General features: G+C 34.4%; 1 protein-coding gene across 5 annotated transcripts in view; it reads left to right on the top strand.

Moving 5' to 3' along the window:
- Positions 1–24207, top strand: part of LOC106465098 (AT-rich interactive domain-containing protein 1A-like) — a 117143-nt gene that overhangs the window by 62571 nt on the left and 30365 nt on the right. For all 5 annotated transcript variants that reach the window (XM_022392929.1, XM_022392928.1, XM_022392927.1 and 2 more), the window contains exons 4-7: positions 5745–5931; positions 10413–10514; positions 13223–13324; positions 19937–20641. In XM_022392929.1, coding sequence (XP_022248637.1) covers positions 5745–5931; positions 10413–10514; positions 13223–13324; positions 19937–20641 — 1096 coding nt within the window. The remainder of the gene's footprint in view (positions 1–5744; positions 5932–10412; positions 10515–13222; positions 13325–19936; positions 20642–24207) is intronic.

The following is a 24207-nucleotide window of genomic DNA, read 5'->3' as shown; positions in this document are numbered from 1 at the left end:
TATTCATTTCTTCATCGAAACACGAGTTCGGTATTCACAAAAGCAAAGTAACTCCAGTGGTGATAACAGTAATACAAATGTCAAAACATAGCCTCAAAAATATTTATTTATGCTTTATAATTGCTAACTGAAATCTTGTAATGGAGATTAAGACTGTTGAATGAGCTTGTGAAGACACGATATGCTTTATTTGGATAAAATGTAACAGGTTTTGTTGCTAAGCCCATAACCCTAGTTTTTAGATGTATGCGCTGTTCTTAGGATTTCGATCTTTTTTTGTGTGTGTGTGTGGTTTTTTTTTCCTTCCAGAAGCGTTGGAATAACAGTAAAATCCAGTAAAAAACAACAAAAAGTTTAACCACGTGCCGTTCAATCTTTCTTTCGGATTTACAACCACTATATTTACCATTTTTATCTAAAACCTTTGATCCAGCTGTTTTTAGCCTTGCCACCTCTGCTCTCTCTTAACCCCTACCAACTTACTCTTCACGATTTCTTTCCCTCGCCCCACCCCCTTATTTGTTGTGGGTTGTTTTATTATCATATTACACGCTCGCTCAGACAGCGAGACGCCAGGTGACGGTAATTACCAAGATTGAACTCTTATTGGTGATGCAGTAAAACGAACAGTTTATCAGCACGTGGCTCTATTTCTTCCTATTAAGTATGTTGGCCCGCAGTTAATTTCAATATACAAATTTACCGAACGTAAAGAAACTACAATTAGGACACGTTTTCTAGCCCATTAAAAAGTTTAGCTTGGAATGGGTTTTGAAAGATTTGGTAGAAATGTGTCGTTAATCTGTGACCGTCTTGTTCGGTTAAAGCACATCTTTTCATATGTCTCACTGTTTTATATACCATTCATAATATATATTAGTGTTGCTTTTATACAGTAATGAACACTCCCCTTGTATAAACTGGTTCGTTTTGGTACCGTTTTTTTTTTAGTTGCTTTTCCAGACTGTCGTAAACTTCCAGCTATTACCAGTTCAAGTTTTGTTCTTCTCAAAGAACCAATTAAAAACTGGTCAACCTATGATGGAAATATCATCACACGTGTATTAAATATTTGTACTTATAAATGGGAAGAACTTGGGACTTTTTAAAGAATGCAGCAGTGATTTGGAGCCCAAAGATGATAGGAAATATTAATTTTTGTCCAGAATGTTCTGACACACGTATACACAAATTACTCTGATTGAAATACGTGGATACACGCAACCATCGCGATATTTACATTTTCATTTACCTTTTTATACAGTGGTAAAGCTTCAATCGACCTCGGTGCCTTCAAAGCGAAGCACGTGTGTGCGCGCGCGCTACCTATTTATTGGAAACAGTCGTATATGTCCACGTGCGTACCTGTAGTAAGCTACTAACGTTATAACTTGTCTATCTGTAGTTTTAGTGAATGTAAATAATATAGATTTTCTATACCTTAATCTTGACAAAATACCTGCTGTGAAACACTCGCGCTCTCCGCTGATCTTTGCCGATCACCTAACGACCTATGTTCTGGATACACTTTTGTTTTTATTTATTTTATAAGATGCCGTGAAGATAATTAACCTAGCCTATGAATAACAGGAACACCTGGCGGTTGTTATCTAGTGCGTAAATGATACAGAAGAATTTGCTGTCGATAAGATAGGGCTATCAGATGGTTACTTGTATCCACTAAGATAGGGCTATCAGATGGTTACTTGTATCCACTAAGATAGGGCTATCAGATGGTTACTTGTATCCACTAAGATAGGGCTATCAGATGGTTACTTGTATCCACTAAGATTGGGCTATCAGATGGTTACTTGTATCCACTAAGATTGGACTATCAGATGGTTACTTGTATCCACTAAGATTGGGCTATCAGATGGTTACTTGTATCCACTAAGATAGGGCTATCAGATGGCTACTTGTATCCGATAAGATAGTGTTATCAGATGGCTACTTGTATCCGATAAGATAGGGCTATCAGATGGCTACTTGTATCCGATAAGATAGGGCTATCAGATGGCTACTTGTATCCACTAAGATAGTGCTATCAGATGGCTACTTGTATCCGATAAGATAGGGCTATCAGATGGCTACTTGTATCCGATAAGATAGGGCTATCAGATGGCTACTTGTATCCGATAAGATAGGGCTATCAGATGGCTACTTGTATCCGATAAGATAGGGCTATCAGATGGCTACTTGTATCCACTAAGATAGGGCTATCAGATGGCTACTTGTATCCACTAAGATAGGGCTATCAGATGGTTACTTGTATCCGATAAGATAGGGCTATCAGATGGTTACTTGTATTCACGGGATTTCTAATAGAAAATCCAACAGTGTATACGCAGGTTATGTAAATATATTTTTACTAAATGATGGCGACCATAGACAATATATTTTCAGTCCATCACACCTCCAATGCAAGCCTAAAAGAGGACTCGTATATCAAATTATAAATACAGAATTTGTGCTTTATTCTCATGCAACGTCACGTACGTCTTTAGATTCGCAGCCTTTACGTCCTGCCAATGGTATGCCTTTAACCAAATCTCGGAAACAAGCACATAAAAAGTTTTTTTTGGGGGGCTCAAAGTTGCACAATGATCTATCTGCACTGTTTCCATCTTTATACCTCACAGTGGTCTGTCTTATGCCACGGGGATCAAACTATAAATTTTAAAATTATAAGCCGGCTATCTTTCCGCTGAGCCAACGGGGTGGGGTGTAATGTAAGTAATTTTAGCATTATCTTATTACAGGAGGGGTGAATATTGTAGGTGCTATTTAGTACCCAAACTTTTCTTTTTTTGCCAACGTCTGTATGTGAGAGATACGCGATATATTTGTGGTCGTTGTCGTGCTTGATAGCCTATACTTGTGGTATTTAGATACGAAAAATGTCTTTATTTTTTAAATTAATTTTCATAAGTCATTGTGTCATTTTTATAATTGTGTTTGTTCACGGATGCCTTTCGGTTGCGATTTAGAATAATTTTCAATATTGTTTTAAACCGATATATAAAGCGCATGGCGCTGTTGTAGGAGTCACGTGGTTATAAACATGCCCTTCATGACGGCAGCAGGTTCTGGAGTAGTTGATTTAATGTATTGTTGGGGAGTTGAAAAGGACAATAGAAACGAGGGCTTTTTCTCATCTTCTGTACAGACAGAACTAACTTCACGAGGATCGCGTGGTTTCGCTTTATTTGAATAGTTCTTTGTTCTGAATGGTATTGAAAAGTTTAATGGACGTCTGTTACAAAAAAAAAAACTTTTGTATAACGTCTAATCAGATTTGCCTGTACTAAATTATCGTTTTATGTTCATGGTGATTTAAAATTTGAAAGTTCTTTAGATACAGTTTAAACTGTTGGACAATACTGATTTCTAATTTAACTTCCTTCAGAGAAAATATCTGATCATAGATTCGAGATCAATGAAACCGAATATTTTGTGGGTTAGGGTTTGAAACTGAGTTCATTAATTTGTACTGTTTGTCGTGCTTCTTACATATATGTTAGTATGTTTTGCAAAAGTGACCTTTGGACACAAAATATATCGTTTTCCAAATGTCATGGAAGTAAAAACAAGGAAGGCTGTGATATTAGATGAAATGTTTTAAGTTACGATTATGTGGCTAGTATCTGATTCGATTCTCTCAATGTATATCTATATATGTATGAAGTAATGTAAGTAATTATGGTAACAGATGTGGTACACATAGATGAGCCAGAAACAATATGATAAATGTATTAAAATAGATTAGAAAGTCAAACGAGTTGCAATGCATTAATTAGTTGTCTGGCCGCCTTTTGTTTGACTTTCTCAGTTTATACATAAGGTCCGTCCAGTTTCAGGGATGTTCATATCGGGAACTTGTGCAGGTCAGGACAGCTGTGAGCATTTCTCCAGACTCTTTATCGTCAACATATTATTTCATCTCATTTGCTATAGGCTTGTGATCATTCATTGTCTTGCTGTAAAATCGATCCTCGCCCGATGAGTCTTGTTACCGAGATGAAAGCAGGATGGATCAAAATCTGCCTGTATTTGTCAGCAGTAAGGGTGCCATCTTTTTTGTATAGAGCACCAACTTGTACTAATCCCCCACTATAGATGTTGTATGCTGCTATGATACGGCTTTTTTCTCTACTGCGACCAGGCTGTCGTTGATTGTTGTCGAATAACTTGGATTCATTTATCTCTAGTTTTGCTCATTCCACTGTTTGTGGCCCACTTCAGTCATTTGGTTTGTTTAACTCTTCTCAGCAGCAATCCATACCTATCTCACTGCTTTCAAAGTAGCATTCACGCCAGTATTGACAGCGAGACTGTTAGTAAAATATTGTGTACTAGTCGTAAAGAGCATAGCTTTAGATACTTAACATAACTTTTGGAGAGTTTTGGTTTTCTGCCTTAACCACTTTTATTATTACCAATGCCCTTTTCAGTGCCTGGCATAAAGATCACCCGGAAACAGTTTTTTACATGGGAAAGCTTTGACTTATAAATACTCGTCATGCAGTACTTCAGCTCTTGGAGCAATGACTGGATCTACACTAGTAATAGTGGCCATTGACTGGATCTAAGCTAGTAATAGTGGCCATTTACTGGATCTACACCAGTAATAGTTGCCATTGACTGGATCCACACCAGTAATAGTGGCCATTGACTGGATCTTCACCACTAGTAGTGGCCATTGAATAACTGCCTGTACTTTTATAAGTTTTGGCAGTTTTTGATTGGTTGATTGACAACCAATCATAGCGTAAACGTGACTGTACTCGTTGTCACACTATTAAAAAGTTGGCATTCCCATAGTATTTGCATTTTTACATTCTTTTACCTTACAGTTTCCATGATTATTTCCAGTATTGTGTGTATAGATAGACGTTTATAGATATATAAAATAAGTTAGATTTATCACAGAGACAGAAAGAGTGAAAATCTAATAAAGATGGTTGTAGATCTAGAATAAACAGAAGTTAGTTTTATGACTGCCTCGTGACACACTGCCTTGATTTTTATTTATTTTTTGTTGTGCGTGTGTGTGTGTTCTGAAACTGGTTCGTTTTATTAACGAGGGGATTTATTTAGGTTTATATCAACTTTTTAAACACATTTTCCGAAACTTAATATCCTCTAAATTGCTCGTGGGTTTATTTTGTTGGTTTATAGTGTCACAAATATATAAAAAAACATACTAAAATTAATTATGGTTGGGATCCCTTACGTATATTATATAGATGTTAGTTACCGTCTTTTTATTTGGACAGAGCTTAACATCCCGTATCGTATCATAATTGGCTATTTATTAGTTTTTATCGCAAAGCCACACAGTAAGCTATCTCTGCTCTGTCTACCACGGGAAATCGAACCCATGATTCTAGCGTTGTAAGTTCGTAAACTTACCGCCGACCCACTGGGAAGCTCGTAATTGAGTAAAACATAAGCTCACTCAGTATGTGAACCCATCGTTAGGGAATGGTGTACAAACAACTCAGTGATTTGAAGATTAAGTCAACCCTCTGTTTCATTTGTTATGGTGTGTACTAACTGGTCTAAATTCTGGATTAGAGTACTATTTTCAAATCTCTAATTTTATGAATTTTTGACACTACAATTGTTATCTATAACATGATATAAGTGTTACCATTTGTTATGGAATGACGTGGGAAACATTGTCTCTTTTGTCTAAGTTTAGATTTTGTTTATTCTTATATTTATCATTTTGCTTCGTTTAGGATACAGCAAATGTTCCATCAGACTCTGGTGGAGGGCAAACCACCCCAATCCTGAGGGCACCGAGCACACCTCCAAATTCCCTAGGACAACAAGGACAGCCTATCCATCAAGGGGTCTCGCCACACAGGCCGGCTCCTTCTCCTTCGGGGTCGTCAACAGGATCGCGGTCAATGTCTCCAGCAGTTGGTAAGTTTATATTATGAGGTTATCTTCTTCAGCTATTTAATATTGATGTTAGCATACTTCCAGTCTGTCTCTGTATTAGTTGGATTTGTATTCCAACCCCATGATGCTGTGGATTTATAAAGATGGAGACGAAATAAATTATTGATCTAGTATCGGTGGTATGAGTGTCTAAGACATTTCAGCCTACTTAAAAACAGTGAACTATTAGATATACAGAGGGTTCAACTCCCCGACATTAATCATTTCTTGGTCCATACAGATTTTAAATTGTGATTTTAATGTAACTTCAAGACTAAGCAAGAACATCTGTGCACAGGTAACTCCGTACGCCTGGCTTTTATGTCGGAACTGCAGCCTATAAGCCACTTACCGTAGACTTGATTGGAAAAATATTAGATCTCGTGTCTTGAGCACAGAAATTGACGTAAAGATCAATGAAAAGTGACGAATCTCACCAATTGTTTGATTCGATTAAAGTGGCTAGGGCTTGACAGCAGGAGTAAGAGTCGTCTCGTGGGTCTCTATTGTCTGGTTGGTAGCCATGGATGTTGTGTTGTGATCTTTTTCCACTGTCTGCATAGATAGTACTCAACAGAGAAATACCATTCGTTTTTTTTATACCATAACAGGTGCTGTGTCCAACACAGTTACTGAAGGTGTTCTAGTAAAATAGATTTTTGTATTTTTTAATACTTCTTCCATGTCCACCAAAACTTGTATACTTTGGTAATGTTTGCTTATGTGTAACTCAACTAAAACTCCACGTTAAAAAAACTTGAAGCAGAATGTTATAGCTACGTTACGTACATATTTAACATTTTATATTGTAGCATGTATGTGTTAGATTTGAATAACCCAAAGAACCGTTTCTGTAACTTGTCGTTCAGAACTGTTGATATAAAAGTCTGAACAAGTAGACATGTTACACGTGTACCAAAAACCCTTTAGACTACAGTAGTTGAACGAAAATGCTTGCATGCAGTAGACAGCAGAAATACGTGTTATTTCAAGTATTACCAGTGGGAGTTACAACAACGACCTCTGTTGTTGCCAGTATCTACGTATCTGTTGCAGTTAAGTTTAATTTAATTTAAAGCTCAAATTGCCAATCTGTTTAGTTTTTAATTCATTTTAAAGCCAAACTTTTTTCGGTCATTGAATGGAAGTTTTAAAAATGTTCGTATTTTAATCTCTTTAAAAAACCAACAAGCAAAACGTTTTAAAACATCTGTGAATTTTTCACATTTTATCACTTTAGAAACAAAACGATTTTAAAAATCACTGAAACGATGGTTGAAATTTTTTTATTTATAATCACCTAATAATGTTTTTTAAAAATCTTTGAAAGGACTTAATCACTTTAAAACATAAAAAAAACAGGGGAAATACGATCGAAAACTTTCATGTTTTAATCACATAAAAACAAATAAAACGTATTTAAAAATCACGAAATACGTAAAACAATTTCAGATAAAATATGATATCCGTGAAATGAAATACGGAAATCTTATGTAGAAAATATTAAATAATTCAATAAGTTGTTTATCAAATTTGATCATAAGAAGTTCATAATAATTTATTTACTCAATACATTTTCAATGCAAAAAGCCGAAAACTTCGGCTGATTCGCGTTACTGTGAGAATAAAAACAGTTACGGAGTGCTTTCCGAATTTATCAGAAGTCAAAGTTTTTTGTTTTTTAGCAAATCACTTGACCTTTCCAGTTTTGCATACCATAAATTGTTCGGACATCCTTAATATCAGTCTTTATATTGCAATACTTTTGACCTTACGAAAATATATTTCCAAGGCCTACTGCATGTTTATTTTGATTAAGAATACAAAAGCAGCAGTGTACGGTTATAACGAAAATTTATGCTTGAATAACTAAGTTGTAGGCACCCAGACTTCTTTCCAAGAAGCTTCAAACAATATATTTGTTGCGTTGGTAATGTTGGTTGTTGCTTGGAGAGCACTTGCTCGTTTATCGAACAAATATTGTTGAAAAAGGCTTTTACATAAATTCGCATATATTATCTGAAAATATAACTTTACCTAGCAACTTTGTACATTAACTTGGAATACTTCAGAAACGTTTCTTTCTACAAAACATTAGACTTTCTACTAAAAAAATATAACATATTTTATGACTTGTACTTGAAAAACTGCGAACGGGCGTCATTGTAGTACCGTAATACACCGTTAGGATTAGTGTAGTGGGAATAACTTTTCTTTTTCGATTATCAAGCACCTGGCGCGTGTAATCGTGTTTTCTTCCTCTTTTTCTACACCGTAACAGAACGGAGTGTTTTTTACATAAACATTAGGTTTATAGTACTGACGTTTAGAAATTATTTAGTGAATTACGATACAGTTTATGTGTCAATGAAGAACAAATAACGTCACGTGTTTTAATATTTATGGTTAACGTAAGTGAATAAATAAGGTTATTATTCTTGAAAGGAACGTGAGTGTGCAGTTACACTAAAAAAAAAAATGTAATAGAAAGCGCCAGTATAATATAATTGATTTTTATTTTAATAAAAGTTTCCCTTAGTTCAAATGAAAGTGTTATCTTTTTTAGCTAATTTTGGAAGCTCTTGGATAAAGCCTGGTTGCTTTGTAAGTTAAACCTTAAGCTGTATTGTGAATTAAATTTATAATTAGGTATTAACATTACTGTGTATTTCAAGCGTTAAGTTTGTTACAGAAAAACTGAAGATATTTTTGTAAAATTTCAGTAAAAATCAACGTGACAAGTCTGTAGTTTTTACAAACTTCAAAATGTATTTTTCTCACATAACCGCTCCTATTGGCTCAGCAGTAAGCTTGAGGGCTTATATCACTATAGGGTTAGATTATTTCGGTAGGCACAACGTAGATAGCTCATTGTACAGCTTTGCCGTTAAATAAAACAAATTGACAAATTTAAAGCGCATAAAAGAAAGCCAAGATCGTTAAAATAAATTCACTTATATAAATTATTAGTTTGATGGACTTCACCATTCGTAATTTCAACGTTAGTACTGTCATCGGTTTTCCAAAGACAGGACTTGGTAGAAATCGCGTGTCAGTTTAGTGTTATCATAGGATATAAAATATTATAGTTGTATAATTGGACCAAATAGTCTTCTTGCAAATACAATAAATACAATGTTTATCGTTGTTTTATGACGACTCAAATTGATAACGTTTTAATTAACTTAGCGCTGGATAAAATCACTTGAATTGCAGGTTTCACATGTCATGTTCTTCGACTTTTTAACTTATACGGAGCTTCAAGAAAGAGCTGTACAAATCATATCTTGAAGATATACATTTAATGTAATATGTCAGTTTATTAATGATGTATATTAATGTTGTGTAGAAAGCGATTTCACTTAGCCTCACCTTTCACGACTCTATATACATTAATAAAACATCCCCAGTAAACGCCATAATGATACAAGGTGCAGTTATTAGGATACTCACTCTTGTTTATGATGTTATCAGTTTAAATGAGTGTAATAACGGCAGCTCCAGCTCTATACTAGTCCTACTTAAGTGATTAGAAATCCATGTTTGTTTTGTTTTGGAGTCTGGTGTTGTAGACGTCACACCCATTGACAGCGTTATACAAGAAAACTCCCACACAACCCATTATGTATCTCTGTGTATATAAATATAGAGAGATGTAGAGGCAATGCCACTAGCAGCTGACACCGGCCATGTATTGATACATGATGGTGGTATTATATCTGACCTTGAATTAAAGATAACAAAACATTTGAATCACAATAGATACAAAAAAAAAAGCACGAGGTTTTCCCTACTGTTGTTTAATTTTAAGTGAAAAAATTAATAAACGTTTACAAGGTTTATTATTAAGTTTTTTCTTCTTACTGGTTTGGGATAATTGAATTTGTTTATATAGTATTATTTAGTAAAATACATAATTACCAGTTTTATCACTATATTGTAATTTTACACCAGTTTTAGTATTACTGTAACTAGCTGTTTACCATAGATATTACTACTGGCAAGGGAATGCAATTATCTCATTTTTGGAAAAACAAATTTCAGAATTGATTATTTTATTGAAGTTATGATTTATGAAAAACCTATTACAACATCAAATAAATGTTATTGTAATTTTTTATATATATATCCCAAATCTGTTAGTAAATCATGCTTAATTTTTGTTTGTTTGTTTTTTCAACAAATTTAAACCTGAGATAAATCTGTCTTCAGGAAAACTTCTAAGCAGTGGGTAAAATATTTTTTGAAATTATCATTAGTGATAGGAAACAGAAGTTGAGACCTTTGTCATGATTATTGCTTTATAATCTAGAAGAAGTAGCTGTAATAAAGAGATTTATTTGTAATTAAAAATTGTTATCAGTCGAGAAATTCAAGTTTTTCTTTGTCTGTAAGTTAATTTTCAGGAATTTTTTTGGTTTTACAAACCAACATATTAAAGCTAATTACTTTTAAAACTCCAGGCAATCAGCAGAGCCTATCCATGCCTCCTAGACCATCCTCTGGCCAGTCTGATGGTGGTGGCACTTGTAACCAGATGACCCTACAAACAATGAACAGTCAAGGTAAATCAAAAGTTTATTGTTGTTTTATCAATACTGGTTGAAACCAGAAGACCCTACAAACAATGAACAGTCAAGGTAAATCAACAGTTTATTGTTGCTTTATCAATACTGGTAGAAACCAGAAGACCCAACAAACAATGGACAGTCAAGGTAAATCAACAGTTTGTTGTTGTTTTATCAATACTGGTTGAAACCAGAAGACCCTACAAACAATGAACAGTCAAGGTAAATCAACAGTTTATTGTTGCTTTATCAATACTGGTTGAAACCAGAAGACCCGACAAACAATGAACAGTCAAGGTAAATCAAAAGTTTATTGTTGTTTTATCAATACTGGTTGAAACCAGATAAACCTACAAACAATGAACAGTCAAGGTAAATCAAAAGTTTATTATTGTTTTATCAATATTGGTTGAAACCAGATAAACCTACAAACAATGAACAGTCAAGGTAAATCAAAAGTTTATTGTTGTTTTATCAATACTGGTTGAAACCAGATAAACCTACAAACAATGAACAGTCAAGGTAAATCAACAGTTTATTGTTGCTTTATCAATATTGGTTGAAACCAGATAAACCTACAAACAATGAACAGTCAAGGTAAATCAACAGTTTATTGTTGTTTTATCAATACTGGTTGAAACCAGAGTAACACATCAATTAAAAAAACAAAAACAGACTAGTATAACAGGTTGGTTCAGTGTGAATGGATGGACTTTTTGTTCATAATTATCTAAGTAATACCAGTCTTGTACCACAATTTATCAGTATGTATTTAAACCAGATCAAATTTAAGTAAGTGTGAAGATAGAAAACTTTACCTTGACCTTTTGATAGTCATTGTAGCTAACAATGGTGTTGAGTAATATAGGACCAGCTTTTTTGTACAATAATACTGTAAATAAGGTTGATTTAAATGGTTATTATGCCTACATTACCTGCTTAAAGGAACAATGGATAATTTTTGTCCTTTAAGAGATTTTAAGCTTCTATAAAAGAAGGAAATATCGGGAAGTACTAAACAGGTTTTTTTACTGGAATTTTACAGATAGAAAAAGTAGAAATTCCAAAGCTGAGTAATATCTCTTAAGATGAGAATAATTGTCCTTTAAGGTATAGTAAAAAAAACCTTGGCTCTTAAACAAGATTTATCAGAGACCTTGAAGTAGGTAAAATTCATGGGTGGGGAAGGCTGTAACTGTTGTTTTTAAAAGTATCTTGACACCAAGAAAATTCCTGATGATTGGAAGATTGCCAATTTAATTTTTGTTTTTGAAAAGAAAACATCTTGTGTAGAGTAGACACGTGAAACTTTAGGCCTGTTAGTGTGACTTCTGAAGTTAGCAGGAAGTTGAAATCTGTTCTCATAAATTATCTGGAAAGTTTAATTCTCAGATCTCATTGTAATTTCAAAACAGAGGTTTTCTCATAAACTCATGTTTTTAGATGAGTGATAACACCCTGATTGATGTTTAGAAGAAGTTAATGTTTACGGAAAGGGAGAAAGGTATAAGAAACTAAAAAACAGTGTTTAAAGGTTGAGAGATAGGGAGGTGATTTTTTTTTTTGGTTAGAAGAATGTGATTATAAGGGTTTTCGTGAATTTGTTTGGGGAATTCTATTATTCATTATTCATGCTAATGACTTGGATATCTTCTAAAATAGCAACATTTGTAAATTTACTGAAGATGTTATAATGGTGGGAAAACTACTACGTATGTCACAGTTTTCCAAAATGTGGAAAACCAGTAATGATACCGAGAAGTCTCACGATGTTCAAAAGTACACAGGACAAACAGTAGAAGGTTAGCATAAGAAAAGAAGACCTATAGCATGACCACTTCTTGAAAGTGTTTGGGTTCCTTTTCTGATCAGAAGTAAAGTTATACAGATGGGGCAGGGCTGGGTATCACCTGCAGCTCAGTGTGCCCAGACTGTGAATTCAGAGACAAGCTGCTATAATGATTCCTGGTTTAAGTAATTTAAACTTCCAAAAGTAGATGTAGTTTTGAATGTCCTTTTATGGATGGATTATTTGTGTGGTAGAGTGAAAAAACAAACTTAAATACTAGGAGTAATATGCTTAAACTTTGCAATAGTTATAAAATTGTAAAATGGTGTTTGATAGGCATATGTATGTGAAGAGTTACATTTAATTTCTTTTTATGCAATTGCTTATTGGTTGATGGCCCAGAGATGATCTGATGAACTAGTGACTTCTGATAGTTTTATGTTTTTTCATGCTTTAAAGCATTATGTTGTGGGTAATGAACTTCAGATAATGCTGTATCTTCGAAACATACCAGTACTGATTAAAACAGTAAACTAGTCCATGCTTGCTATTCAAACCAAGATGATAGTATTCCTGGTCAGTGATATGTTAATGTAAGCTGGTGCAGTTGGTAAGACTTAACAAATCTCCTTTTCAGCCATGAAATGATATTTAAAGTGATAAAACAAGATGTTATTATGTGTACTACATCTGTCTAATGTTGAAGTCTGTTAGCTTTTAAGACAATGAATTACTTTGTAAAAACCTATATAAACAATATAATACAAAATAATAAAGGTGCTTGGAATGTTCTCATTATCTAGATAAAATTTAGTTGAGGTATCTGATATTAATTTCTAATGTAATACTATTCAAGAAAGTGTTCATTTTAAATAGTTTTGTTGCTATAATATCCTATATTTTAATATTGCTTTAGGAATTAGTCAACAGATGGCAACACCTACCATTTATATGAACAAGATGCATCCTAGCATGATGGGAAGTGGCAACACATTATCAGCTTATCATCAGCAAGGAGGTATTTTTTTGTCAATGCCTATAATTTTGATATGTTGTTGTTTTTGATTAGTGCATAAAGCAGTTTTTTAAAGTAATTTATTGAATGTTTTATTGGATAAAGAAATTAATTTGAATATTGGAAGTACTTATTTCATAAGTATTATGGGTAGTCTTGAGATTATACCAATTTTGCTATTTAATTATTGCTACTAACTTTTCAAAAGACTATTTTAAGATTGGTGGGCCATTTTAAGTTATACTCACTAATGCAAGTATATCATGTAATGATTTTACTACCAAGGTACAAAAAATTAGGAAATTTATTAAACAAAACACAAGTTTTACAAAATATTGAATTGGTGTCTGGCCAGGACTTTGTAAATAAATAACTCAGTCTCCAAATATAAAAACAAACTTACAAAAAATGCAGTGTTATCAATATAAAAAATCACAAAGTAATAATAGTAGTAATAATGAATAAGGAAAAAAAGAGCCAGATGAGGAAAACGTATAATTTGTAAGTACATTTGCACTAACAACATGAGACACTTCTCAAAGAAATAATGTTAGATCACAAATAGAAGGTCAAGTGAGTACTTGCAATAATATATTTTAATAAATAACATATCTTTCCTATCACTGTTTCACAAATCTCTAAACCAATGTGTCATCTAATTTCACTTAATTATCTAGCCAGACCATGAGGTTAAATACCATGTGACTAACTGCTTAACATTTATTTTATATAATTAATCATGAACTTAGTACTCATACATCACCAGTAGGGGAACCATGTGTTTGTGTCTTAATATAAAAATAACATGTTTAATGTACACAATTTTTAAGACGACCTAATATCTAGCTGAATTAAATGATAGAAAGAAAAATACGTAAATGATAAAGAAAACTATAACTAAAAGAAAGATAGAAATTGCTACCTAAAATTCTTCTCCTTTTGAAAAACGAAGAGATGACAACAGTCACTTCATAAAATTTCCCAATTTTCATCTCATTTTATTAAGTACCCTTTATCCATCTCTGGGAATCCTTTATAGTTTAAGTACAGGCTCTTTACAGAAGCTTTTCTTTTCAAAGTATCTTTTGTGAACCCCAGAAGGAAAGAGACATGACCACCAATCTCAGCATTGTGAACCCCAGAAGGAAAGAGACATGCCCACCAATCTCGGCATTGTGAACCCCAGATGGAAAAAGACATGCCCACCAATCTCGGCATTGTGAACCCCAGATGGAAAAAGACATGCCTACTGGTCTCATCGTTGTGATCCCCAGAAGGAAACAGATATGCTCACTAGTCTCAGCATTGTAAACCTCGGAAGGAAAGAGACATGGCCACTGGTCTCATCATTGTGAACCTCAGAAGTAAAGAGACATGCCCACTGGTCTCAACATTATGAACCCCAGTAGGAAAGAGACATGCCCACTGGTCTCAACATTATAAACCCTGGAAGGAAAGAGTCATGCTACTGGTCTCATCATTGTGAACCTCAGAAGGAAAGAGACATGCCCACTGGTCTCATCATTGTGAACCCTGGAACGAAAGAGTCATGCTACTGGTCTCATCATTGTGAACCCTGGAACGAAAGAGTCATGCTACTGGTCTCATCATTATGAACCCCAGAAGGAAAGAGACATGCCCACTGGTGTCAACATTATGAACCCCAGAAGGAAAGAGACATGCCCACTGGTTTCAACATTATGAACCCCTGGAAGGAAAGAGACATGCCCACTGGTGTCAACATTATGAACCCCAGAAGGAAAGAGTCATGCTACTGGTCTCGTTATTGTGAACCCCAGAAGGAAAGAGACATGCCCACTGGCCTCAACATTATGAACCCCAGAAGGAAAGAGTCATGCTACTGGTCTCGTTATTGTGAACCCCAGAAGGAAAGAGACATGCAGCAGGACATTATTATTTAACATGATGCAAGGATTGTTGTAAGTCAAGACAAAATAATAATGTTCTGCTGCTGCAAGGATTGTTGTAAGTCAAGACACCATGTTTCCTAGCAGCAGCAGATGGATTTTCAGATAATTCTCCAGTCTTTAAATAAGCATATATATATTTTCATAATCATTATCTACTATTTGTTCAGTACTGCTAACATTAACAGTAGCAAACAGTTTAGGTTACAAGACACAAGTCTAGATTAGCAGCATGGCTGCTGAGAAAGTGTCTGGTAATTAATTCAATGAATAACAGTGTGTAGTGTAAGATCTATAGCTTTAAGGGCCAACAGGTTAACCTCAAGGTTGTCAGTAACCATTTCATTGTAGCATGTTTGGTAACAACTCCAAATTCTTCTCCATCAAAATAAATCTTGAATTTCTCTAAAGTGCAGTCTGTAGCTTAGAATTCTAACTTTGTACCTCTGTAATTCATTTCTGCCAAAGTCTGTGTTTGACTAACATATGCTATGACACCATTCTAACATAGAAATGCTCCCTTTCCAACATTTGAGGCATCTGTATATAGAAAAAAAGTGTTGACCCTTCATTTGAAGTTGCAAAACTGGGGCTGTTTCTAATTCCATGTAACATGGAGCTGGGATCCTATTCCACTTGACCCATTTTCTCCTTAACTAGTATTAGTGTTCAGCAATTATAGCAAGTTTAGAAAGAAATTTCTTATATCAAGCATGCATACCACTCTTGCCCCTTTAATGGCCTTAACCACGAGTCTTTAAAAGATAGTGGGTATCACTTTGAAATAATTAAAGTTCATTATCGGTTATAAAAGAAGTTTTAGGCCTACTCTCAACATTTACCGATATCTGCAAATGTCTACTATATAAATCTTAAAGTGATGAATGTCACTCATAAGAGGCCTTGGTCACCTGTCAGTTTCTGTAGAACTTGAAATAAGTAGTGTTTTTATAAAAATAAAAATTGCAGAAGCACAAGAAGAGGTGTGTGTGGTGGGGGGGTCAATCAACCCATCACCAAGCATTTCATTCACCTGTTCATGAAGCTTTTCTGACTGGGTGAATAATGATATGGTTTTTCTAAGTATTGATTTTACACTGATGATTTTAGTGGTATGTTCGTTCAGCAACACCTGAAAGTCCAGGTTTATCATTAAAGATACTAGCAGAAACGCCTCCCTATGGGCGGCTGTTTGTGCTGGTAATTACTAATCGTAGTATTCATACCTCATTGAAAACAGTTTAGAAAAGTGAACGTTTTGTAAAAAAGGATTTTTCTGGGAGGTACTGCACGGGAAAAGTGTTCAGATTTTGCTGATATAAACTGTAATGTTTTTATATATTTAAAGTGGTACTTTTATTGAAAAAATAAGTTTTTTTAAGAACTCTTATTTTTTAGTATTGTATTTACGAATTACCTCAATAAAGATATAATCAAACTCTCACATACAATCCTAGTGAAAGTCATGTCCTTGTCGTGAGGAGAGTACTTTTATATAAAGTTGTGTTCTATTATAAAGAAATGTACGTACCGTAGTTATTTTACTAATTGCCTGAATCTTGAATACCAAAAGTATGAAATTTTTATTTGTTTTTGTTTATGGTGCCATTCAATAGATGGTGCCACATTGTATTTATTATTTTGGTCACATACATATATATATACACACTATGTCCGTTATAGTAAGAAGATTGGCATGCTTTAATAATGGCTCTTAATTTTTCACTTTCATTTCTATTTTAATGCAAACATCACATCCCTGTGTTTCTTTATAATTACAGTCAACAGAGAGCGCATTTATTTCAAATGAAATTTGTTAGAAAGTCTGTATCAATTTCTTCTTTCCATTGGATAAAATCTAAGCCAATGAGAAATTGTACTACCAAATTTTTTACAGCAGGAGTTGATTGGACATCAATAGCTTAGCCAGGTAATGTCAAGTGTTGACAATCAGCAAAACAAATCTCTCCTTTATTTCACTTCAGTAAATATAATTTTAGGTAGTTTTTCTTAATTTATTGCCATACTTGGTCGTTTATAGTAGGGTGATCAGTCCTAGTGTCTATTCAGTCCACTACTTACACATCATTAAGTATTAAATTTGACAGTTCAGTTTTAGTTGTTTCTTTTCCTTTGATGTCTTTCCATATTTGTGGACTACATTATCTTTTTACACATTCATCTTTATTGGGATAATTCATATATAAGTGGGGGCCTATTTGATTACAGTTATAACACTTTACGAAGTTTCTATGATTTTCACTTCCATTTGAGCAACTTTTGGCTTATGCCTAGCTGATCACCATTTATTGAATTTCAGCACATTGGCAGTAGAAGCAACGTAATGCAATTCAAGTTACTCTTTTAATAGAACACGTAATTGAAATATCAAACATTTTGCTGATTCTGTGTCAGTGGCTTCAGGATTCCATAACTTATATAATTTTACAGTTTTCCAAATAAATGTCTTGTGTTGCATTTGAAGTGTTCTTTCTACTGAACGGTTCTTGAATTGTTTCACTTTTATGTAACACAGCCTTCAAAAGCCATTTCTGATCCGAGTGATTTTCATCATTCTGGTAGCTCTCCTCTCAAATATGAGTCTGCAGTTTCAGCCCGTTTGTTCTCAGATGTTTGGTAAAGATCTTTCCAAACTGTTAATGGATTCATTAACAATGAGATCCAACTTACCATCAAATTTGCTGGTAGGAAATGGGTGGATGGTTGACTGCAGTAACTCAGAATAGTGTTATTTCCTCATGGTGTGTCAATGTTGACTGATGGTCGGTAGTTGTGTCAAAGTTAACATCTGCACTTGCTTGGTCAAAACTGCAACAGCTTAACCAATCAGCTTTATTGATCTCTGTTGTGATAGTAACTCACTACTTTTTAACTTATTGTTCCAAAACCAATCAAACGCCTCAGAGAAATGGTTCCTGTCCAGGTGTCGTTTGTAATGTATCAAATAACAGCATTACTGTCAAGAAACAAAACAGTTAGAAGATTTATGAAACAAAATACAAGTTTTACAGGATATTAAACACTAGAAATAGAGTGTCAAGTTAGTGCTTTGTAATTAAACAACTCAATCTCCAAATACAAGCACTAATACCTAAAAAATATAAAATAATGAAAGATTGTTTACAATAAGAATATTAGACACTTGTGAAAGAAATAATTTTAAATGACAAATGAAAGATGAAGCACGGATTTGGAGTAATAGCTTTTAACAAATATAGTATCTGATATATCACAGTTTTAACAATCTTAACACCCGTTGTCTTTCACCAATGTAACTTCCAGTTTTAAGGCTGTTTAATATGTTGTCAGACCATGAGATTATATGTTAGAGGACTAATCACATAACATTTATTGACATAGTATTCATACATTGCTACTAGGGGAACCTCGTGTTGGTGTCTTAATATGAAAATCATTTGTTTAATATACACTAGGAGACAGGTTTTTAAGGCAAGTGGAAATGTAGCTGAACTAAATTTTTGAAAGAAAAATACATAAACAATAAATAGAAATATAACATCAAAATATAACATAAATTGGTAACTCACAGTATTTGTCATTCAGTTTAAAAACTTTGATATGTTTTTTTCTGATTGATTAATAAAAAATACTACTACTACTAAAATTAATAAACAACCTTTTAAATGTTTTAAAAAATGTAAACATTTTAGACAGTCTTAAAAGTCAAAGTTTTAATATTTATTTAAGAACAATTCCTGAAATAAAAAATTTATATTTATATGTTATTTAAAGCATAAACAAAATAATGTAACTGTATATAAATAGCTTCTTGGATAGACTTTTGATTGTTGTTATGGTCCAACCCAGATGATCTTGTTACAACCCATTTGAAATTTGTTGATCTGTATCAACAATATCAGGCCAACTATATATTACTATTACTGGAAAGTTAGGTTCCTGACTGTTAGTGTAAGTGATTAAACAACTGTTTTTGTAAATTAAAATACCTTTTCTCATTTGTTTAGTATCATTTATCTTCCTTGCTTTTCATTAAAGTTGGCAATTCTGAAAATTTTCCACTCTGGCCTGACTTTCTCTGTGCTTTCTTAATATTTGTTTATATGAAAATTTTCCACTCTGGCCTGACTTTCTCTGTGCTTTCTTAATATTTGTTTATATGAAAATTTTCCACTCTGGCCTGACTTTCTCTGTGCTCTCTTAATATATGTTTATATGAAAATTTTCCACTCTGGCCTGACTTTCTCTGTGCTTTCTTAATATTTGTTTATATGATTGTTTTCCACTCTGGCCTGACTTTATCTGTGATTTCTTAGTATTTGTTTATATGATTGTTTGATTCAAGTTTTATTTCAAAATGTGATTCATGTTTTATGAGATGATTTAGAAATGTGGTATCATAGAATGTAAAATCAAATTTATAGAAGAAGATTATATCTGTGATATGAAAGTGGCTAACCACTACAAAGTTACAAGTTTTCTGGAAATGTAACTAAAGTCAGTGTGAAACTGTAAATCTGAAGTATGTGATGACTTTGGGTAGCTGTTATAATATAGTATGTTTTTTTTTATGTTGAAAAATTGCATTTGTCAAATAAACCAGCTTATGTTGATGGTTCATTTATGAAGATTTTGACTTTCATTTTTGGAATTTCTGAAATGTTCTTCTCTCTTTATGATAATCTAGGTAATTACCCTCGGTCTCCAAACTCGATAGGCATGGCTGGTTATGGTGGTTCAGGTCAAAATAGCTATCCTCAGGGTGGTTCTGGACATCCTAGTGCTTTGAATATGGGAAGATTGGCAAATCATGCACAAGTACCCCAAAACTATGGAGCACAACATGGTGGTGGGTATGTGAATTCACAGTATAACAGTGGTTATGGTGTGAACAACATGATGCCTCCACCAAACCAGTATCCTAAGGGTTCCCCAGTAATGGGACCACAAGCAGCCGTGATGGCTGCGGCAAGCTCGATTAATGCACGATCCCCACCGGTGCACCAGCGTCAGCATGTTCAGCAAAAGAATTATGGTAATATTGGATACAATAATATCCAATCTCCCCAGCAACAGACTCATCAAGGTATCCCATCATCAATGGCTCTCCCAGCAACAAATGCCTCTATGGATATCCAAGCTTCTATTCACCAGATGGCACTCCCACCAACATCAGAAAATTGTTCCCCAAGCTCAGTTTCTGGATCTAACATTCCACCCAACCAAGAAATGTCTAGTGTGAGCCATCAAGCTACCAGTAATCTAGCTTCTCAACATCACAGCAGAAACCGGTCCTCTCCTATGTCCCCAACAAATGCATTAATGAATGGTACTGATCGTTCCTCACCAGGTGGCATTAGCGGGTTTCATCAGACTTCACTTTCATCTGGTGGTGAGTATCATCAGATTATAGATTTGAATACTATTTTATTTCAACACACAAGGTTCAAAGTTAAAACCCAAGATAATAAAACACTTACAAGAATATTTTATGTGCCAAAAATCCTTAGTACCTATTATTGATGCTGTTCAGTGTGGTCAGTGATTATAATCACTAGTTTATACAGTAGGTTTCGAAAATGAAATGTGCTCTTTCCACACTTGTCATGAGGCAAAGCTCTGTGAGATACTGTCCAACTGATGAGAGTGTATGAAAGTGTCAAATCTAATGTTGGAGTTCTTGTGTCAAAGTTCCAAAAAAAAGCAAAGTTTTTAACAAAGTGGGAATGTGTGTGTGTGTGTGTGTGCATGTACTTGTTTTACAATTTGTAATTTATCAGTTCCTTATATTAGTGATTTTTTCATAAATTGAGAAAGTTCTGGAAAACAGTGGGATCCTATACAGGGTGAGGCAAAAGTAACTTGCCTCAATATTAAAATATAATATAAAAATTCTGTTTAATCTCAATGATTAACATACCCTTCTATAAGTATTTTAATTTGATTATTTTTCCTTGTATAACAGTTTAAAATAAATATTATTTCTCACGATTTGCATCAAATCACACTGTGTATCAGGTTGAATAGACGTAACAGTTCAAATAAAATTTTTTACCAATAAGCTGCAATCACACACACAAATATTTCATGTGTAATGGGTTCCTTATTTTTATAACAAACATTGATTTTTTTTTGCAATGATCTAGTTGCATATCTTTTAGAACTCTAAACAGAGCTGTGAGGATTTGTTGATAGTTTGTAAAATATAGCATTGCAGTTAAAAACTTTTGTGTATCGATAGAAAAGGATCACTTAACTAACTCAGGAACTGTCTCAATCCATATGTACCAATGTCACGATATACTAGTCACATCACCATCCCATAAAATACACAAACAACTGGAATATAACTTTTATTTAACAATGAACACCATAAGAGTTACAAAGAATGTTGTGTTTGGTGCCACCAGAAGCTCTGCTTGGGTTGTACTCTGCAATTTTAAGAATCAGTCTTGTGTTTGGTGCCACCAAAAGCTCTGCTTGGGTTGTACTCCTCAACTTTAAGGATCAGTCTTGTGTTTGGTGCCACCAGAAGCTCTGCTTCGGTTGTACTCCTCAATTTTAAGGATCAGTCTTGTGTTTGGTGCCACCAGAAGCTCTGCTTGGGTTGTACTCCTCAATTTTAAGGATCAGTCTTGTGTTTGGTGCCACCAGAAGCTCTGCTTGGGTTGTACTCCTCAATTTTAAGGATCATTCTTGTGTTTGGTGCCACCAGAAGCTCTGCTTGGGTTGTACTCCTCAATTTTAAGGATCAGTCTTGTGTTTGGTGCCACCAGAAGCTCTGCTTGGGTTGTACTCCTCAACTTTAAGGATCAGTCTTGTGTTTGGTGCCACCAGAAGCTGTGCTTCGGTTGTACTCCTCAACTTTAAGGATCATCAGATCTTGCCAGATATCCTTATTAAGTTGGTTTCATCTTGATGACATTCATGGATGAAAACGTGCTCTGCATCTGCTGTTGACACGCTGAATATATTCACCAACTCTACAAGTTTCAAGATGTTGCTGTGAGGGGAAGGTTTTGTTGACAGTGTGGTTGCAGACAGAACTAGTATATTTTTGTGTTTGAAACTTATTGTGTGCACTTTACTGGACTAAAATTCTTCCACAGTTCCTCCCTTCTCCTCAGTTAAAAGGACATCAAAATGGACTGGGATATGAATTAAGATTTTCTCTACATTTTGGCCAAAAGGTGTTGTTAAAATCACTGAGTGCCTGAGCTGACATGAAGTTGAAGTTTGGAAAACCTTTCATTGGTGTACTTGACCATTCTGTCAATTAGTTTAGCATTACTTGTTAAACAGGCTGCTGAGGGACAGTGATCACACAACTCAAGCATCACTTGACCTAAGTGAAAGCCACAACCTCCAGGTTTTGCTGCATGACCTCAAAGCTCTTGTCTTGGTTGAGACCTATTTCACGTCACTGAAGTGGGCATTTCACCTATAACCCTTGCAGTTTGATTTGCATCTTTTCTCCTTTTGGGCTATTCAAGCTAAGCATTGCAAGGTAATCATTTCACTGTATGTAGAACTGCCAGCTGAAGGCTGTGAGCTAAACAGTGGTAGAGGAGTAGGAATGGGATATCCTTTCTTTTAGTGGTGTTCCAACACTACCTTTGGAACCACTCATAACAGCTGCACCATCAAAATTAACTGATATTAATGTTGGACCTGATTTATTTGGAGACTTTAAATCATTAAATCCAATGATTAATTCTGTTAACAATATCATATTGGACACCTAATGCATGTATATGTTCCATTGGAACAAGATCTGCTTACAATGTATAGGACTCTTACAACCCTTACGAGCACAGTTTCCCCTTCAATGATAGCATTATCTGTGTTCCCACTGGCTACAATACAGGTGAACACTGACTCACTAACTGTATCCTTGATATCATGTCTAAGGACTTCTGCCTCACACCTAATGAATTCAGAGGCTTTCCTTTCATTGGTATAATTATCTCCTACATTCACAACAGCCTTCTCCATTGCTCTATACAGGTCTATAGAGGTTTGTCTTGTTCAAAAATTGAAGATGAATTGTTAAACAACACGTGTTAGTCACTTCTTTTCTACCTACTTTAGTTTGTGTATTGCCTGCACAGTAAGGGGTTGTCCTCCAGACTGAGTTGTATAACTCATTGCCTCCTTAGCACCACTCTCCTGATTTTACCATGACATGAGCTTTGCTGGTTTTGTTTACTCTGATTGACTCAATATGTAACTGATCACATCCATTTTAGAAAGCATTTCTGCCTGATCCAGAGTGTCAAGAATATTTCAGGCAAACCTCACAATACATTGTGGAAACTGATTTTCTCTGTGACTGGCTTTCTTTAAGAACTAACCATGACAAGGTGTCCTTCCAATGAGACTGAAATGCTCTTTTTTTTCTTTTATTGCTATCATATTTTTTGTGGCAGAGAGCTGACTGCTGCTACTAGCAGTTGCATCATCATCACTGGTAGTTGGGTTGCCACCTTTATCCTCACTTTTTTTGCTAAACCCAAAGTTTAAAAGACTCAAGATGACTTATCCTTTCCACTTAAGATAAAGTTCTAATGTTTTAGAGATGACTTATCCTTTCCACATAAGATAAAGTTTTAATGTTTTAGAGATGACTTATCCTTTCCACTTAAGATAGAGTTCTAATGTTTTAGATATGACTTATCCTTTCCACTTAAGATAGAGTTCTAATGTTTTAGAGATGACTTATCCTTTCCACTTAAGATAGAGTTTTAATATTTTAGAGATGACTTATCCTTTCCACTTAAGATAAAGTTCTAATGTTTTAGAGATGACTTATCCTTTCCACTTAAGATGGAATTCTAATGTTTCATAGGTGACTTATCCTTTCCACCTAAGATAAAGTTCTAATGTTTCATAGGTGACTTATCCTTTCCACTTAAGATAAAGTTCTAATGTTTCATAGATGACTTATCCTTTCCACTT

Source organism: Limulus polyphemus, unplaced genomic scaffold (genome assembly GCF_000517525.1).
Source record: "Limulus polyphemus unplaced genomic scaffold, Limulus_polyphemus-2.1.2 Scaffold1835, whole genome shotgun sequence".
NCBI lineage: Eukaryota > Metazoa > Arthropoda > Merostomata > Xiphosura > Limulidae > Limulus > Limulus polyphemus.
This window is presented reverse-complemented; position numbering and strand designations above follow the sequence as displayed.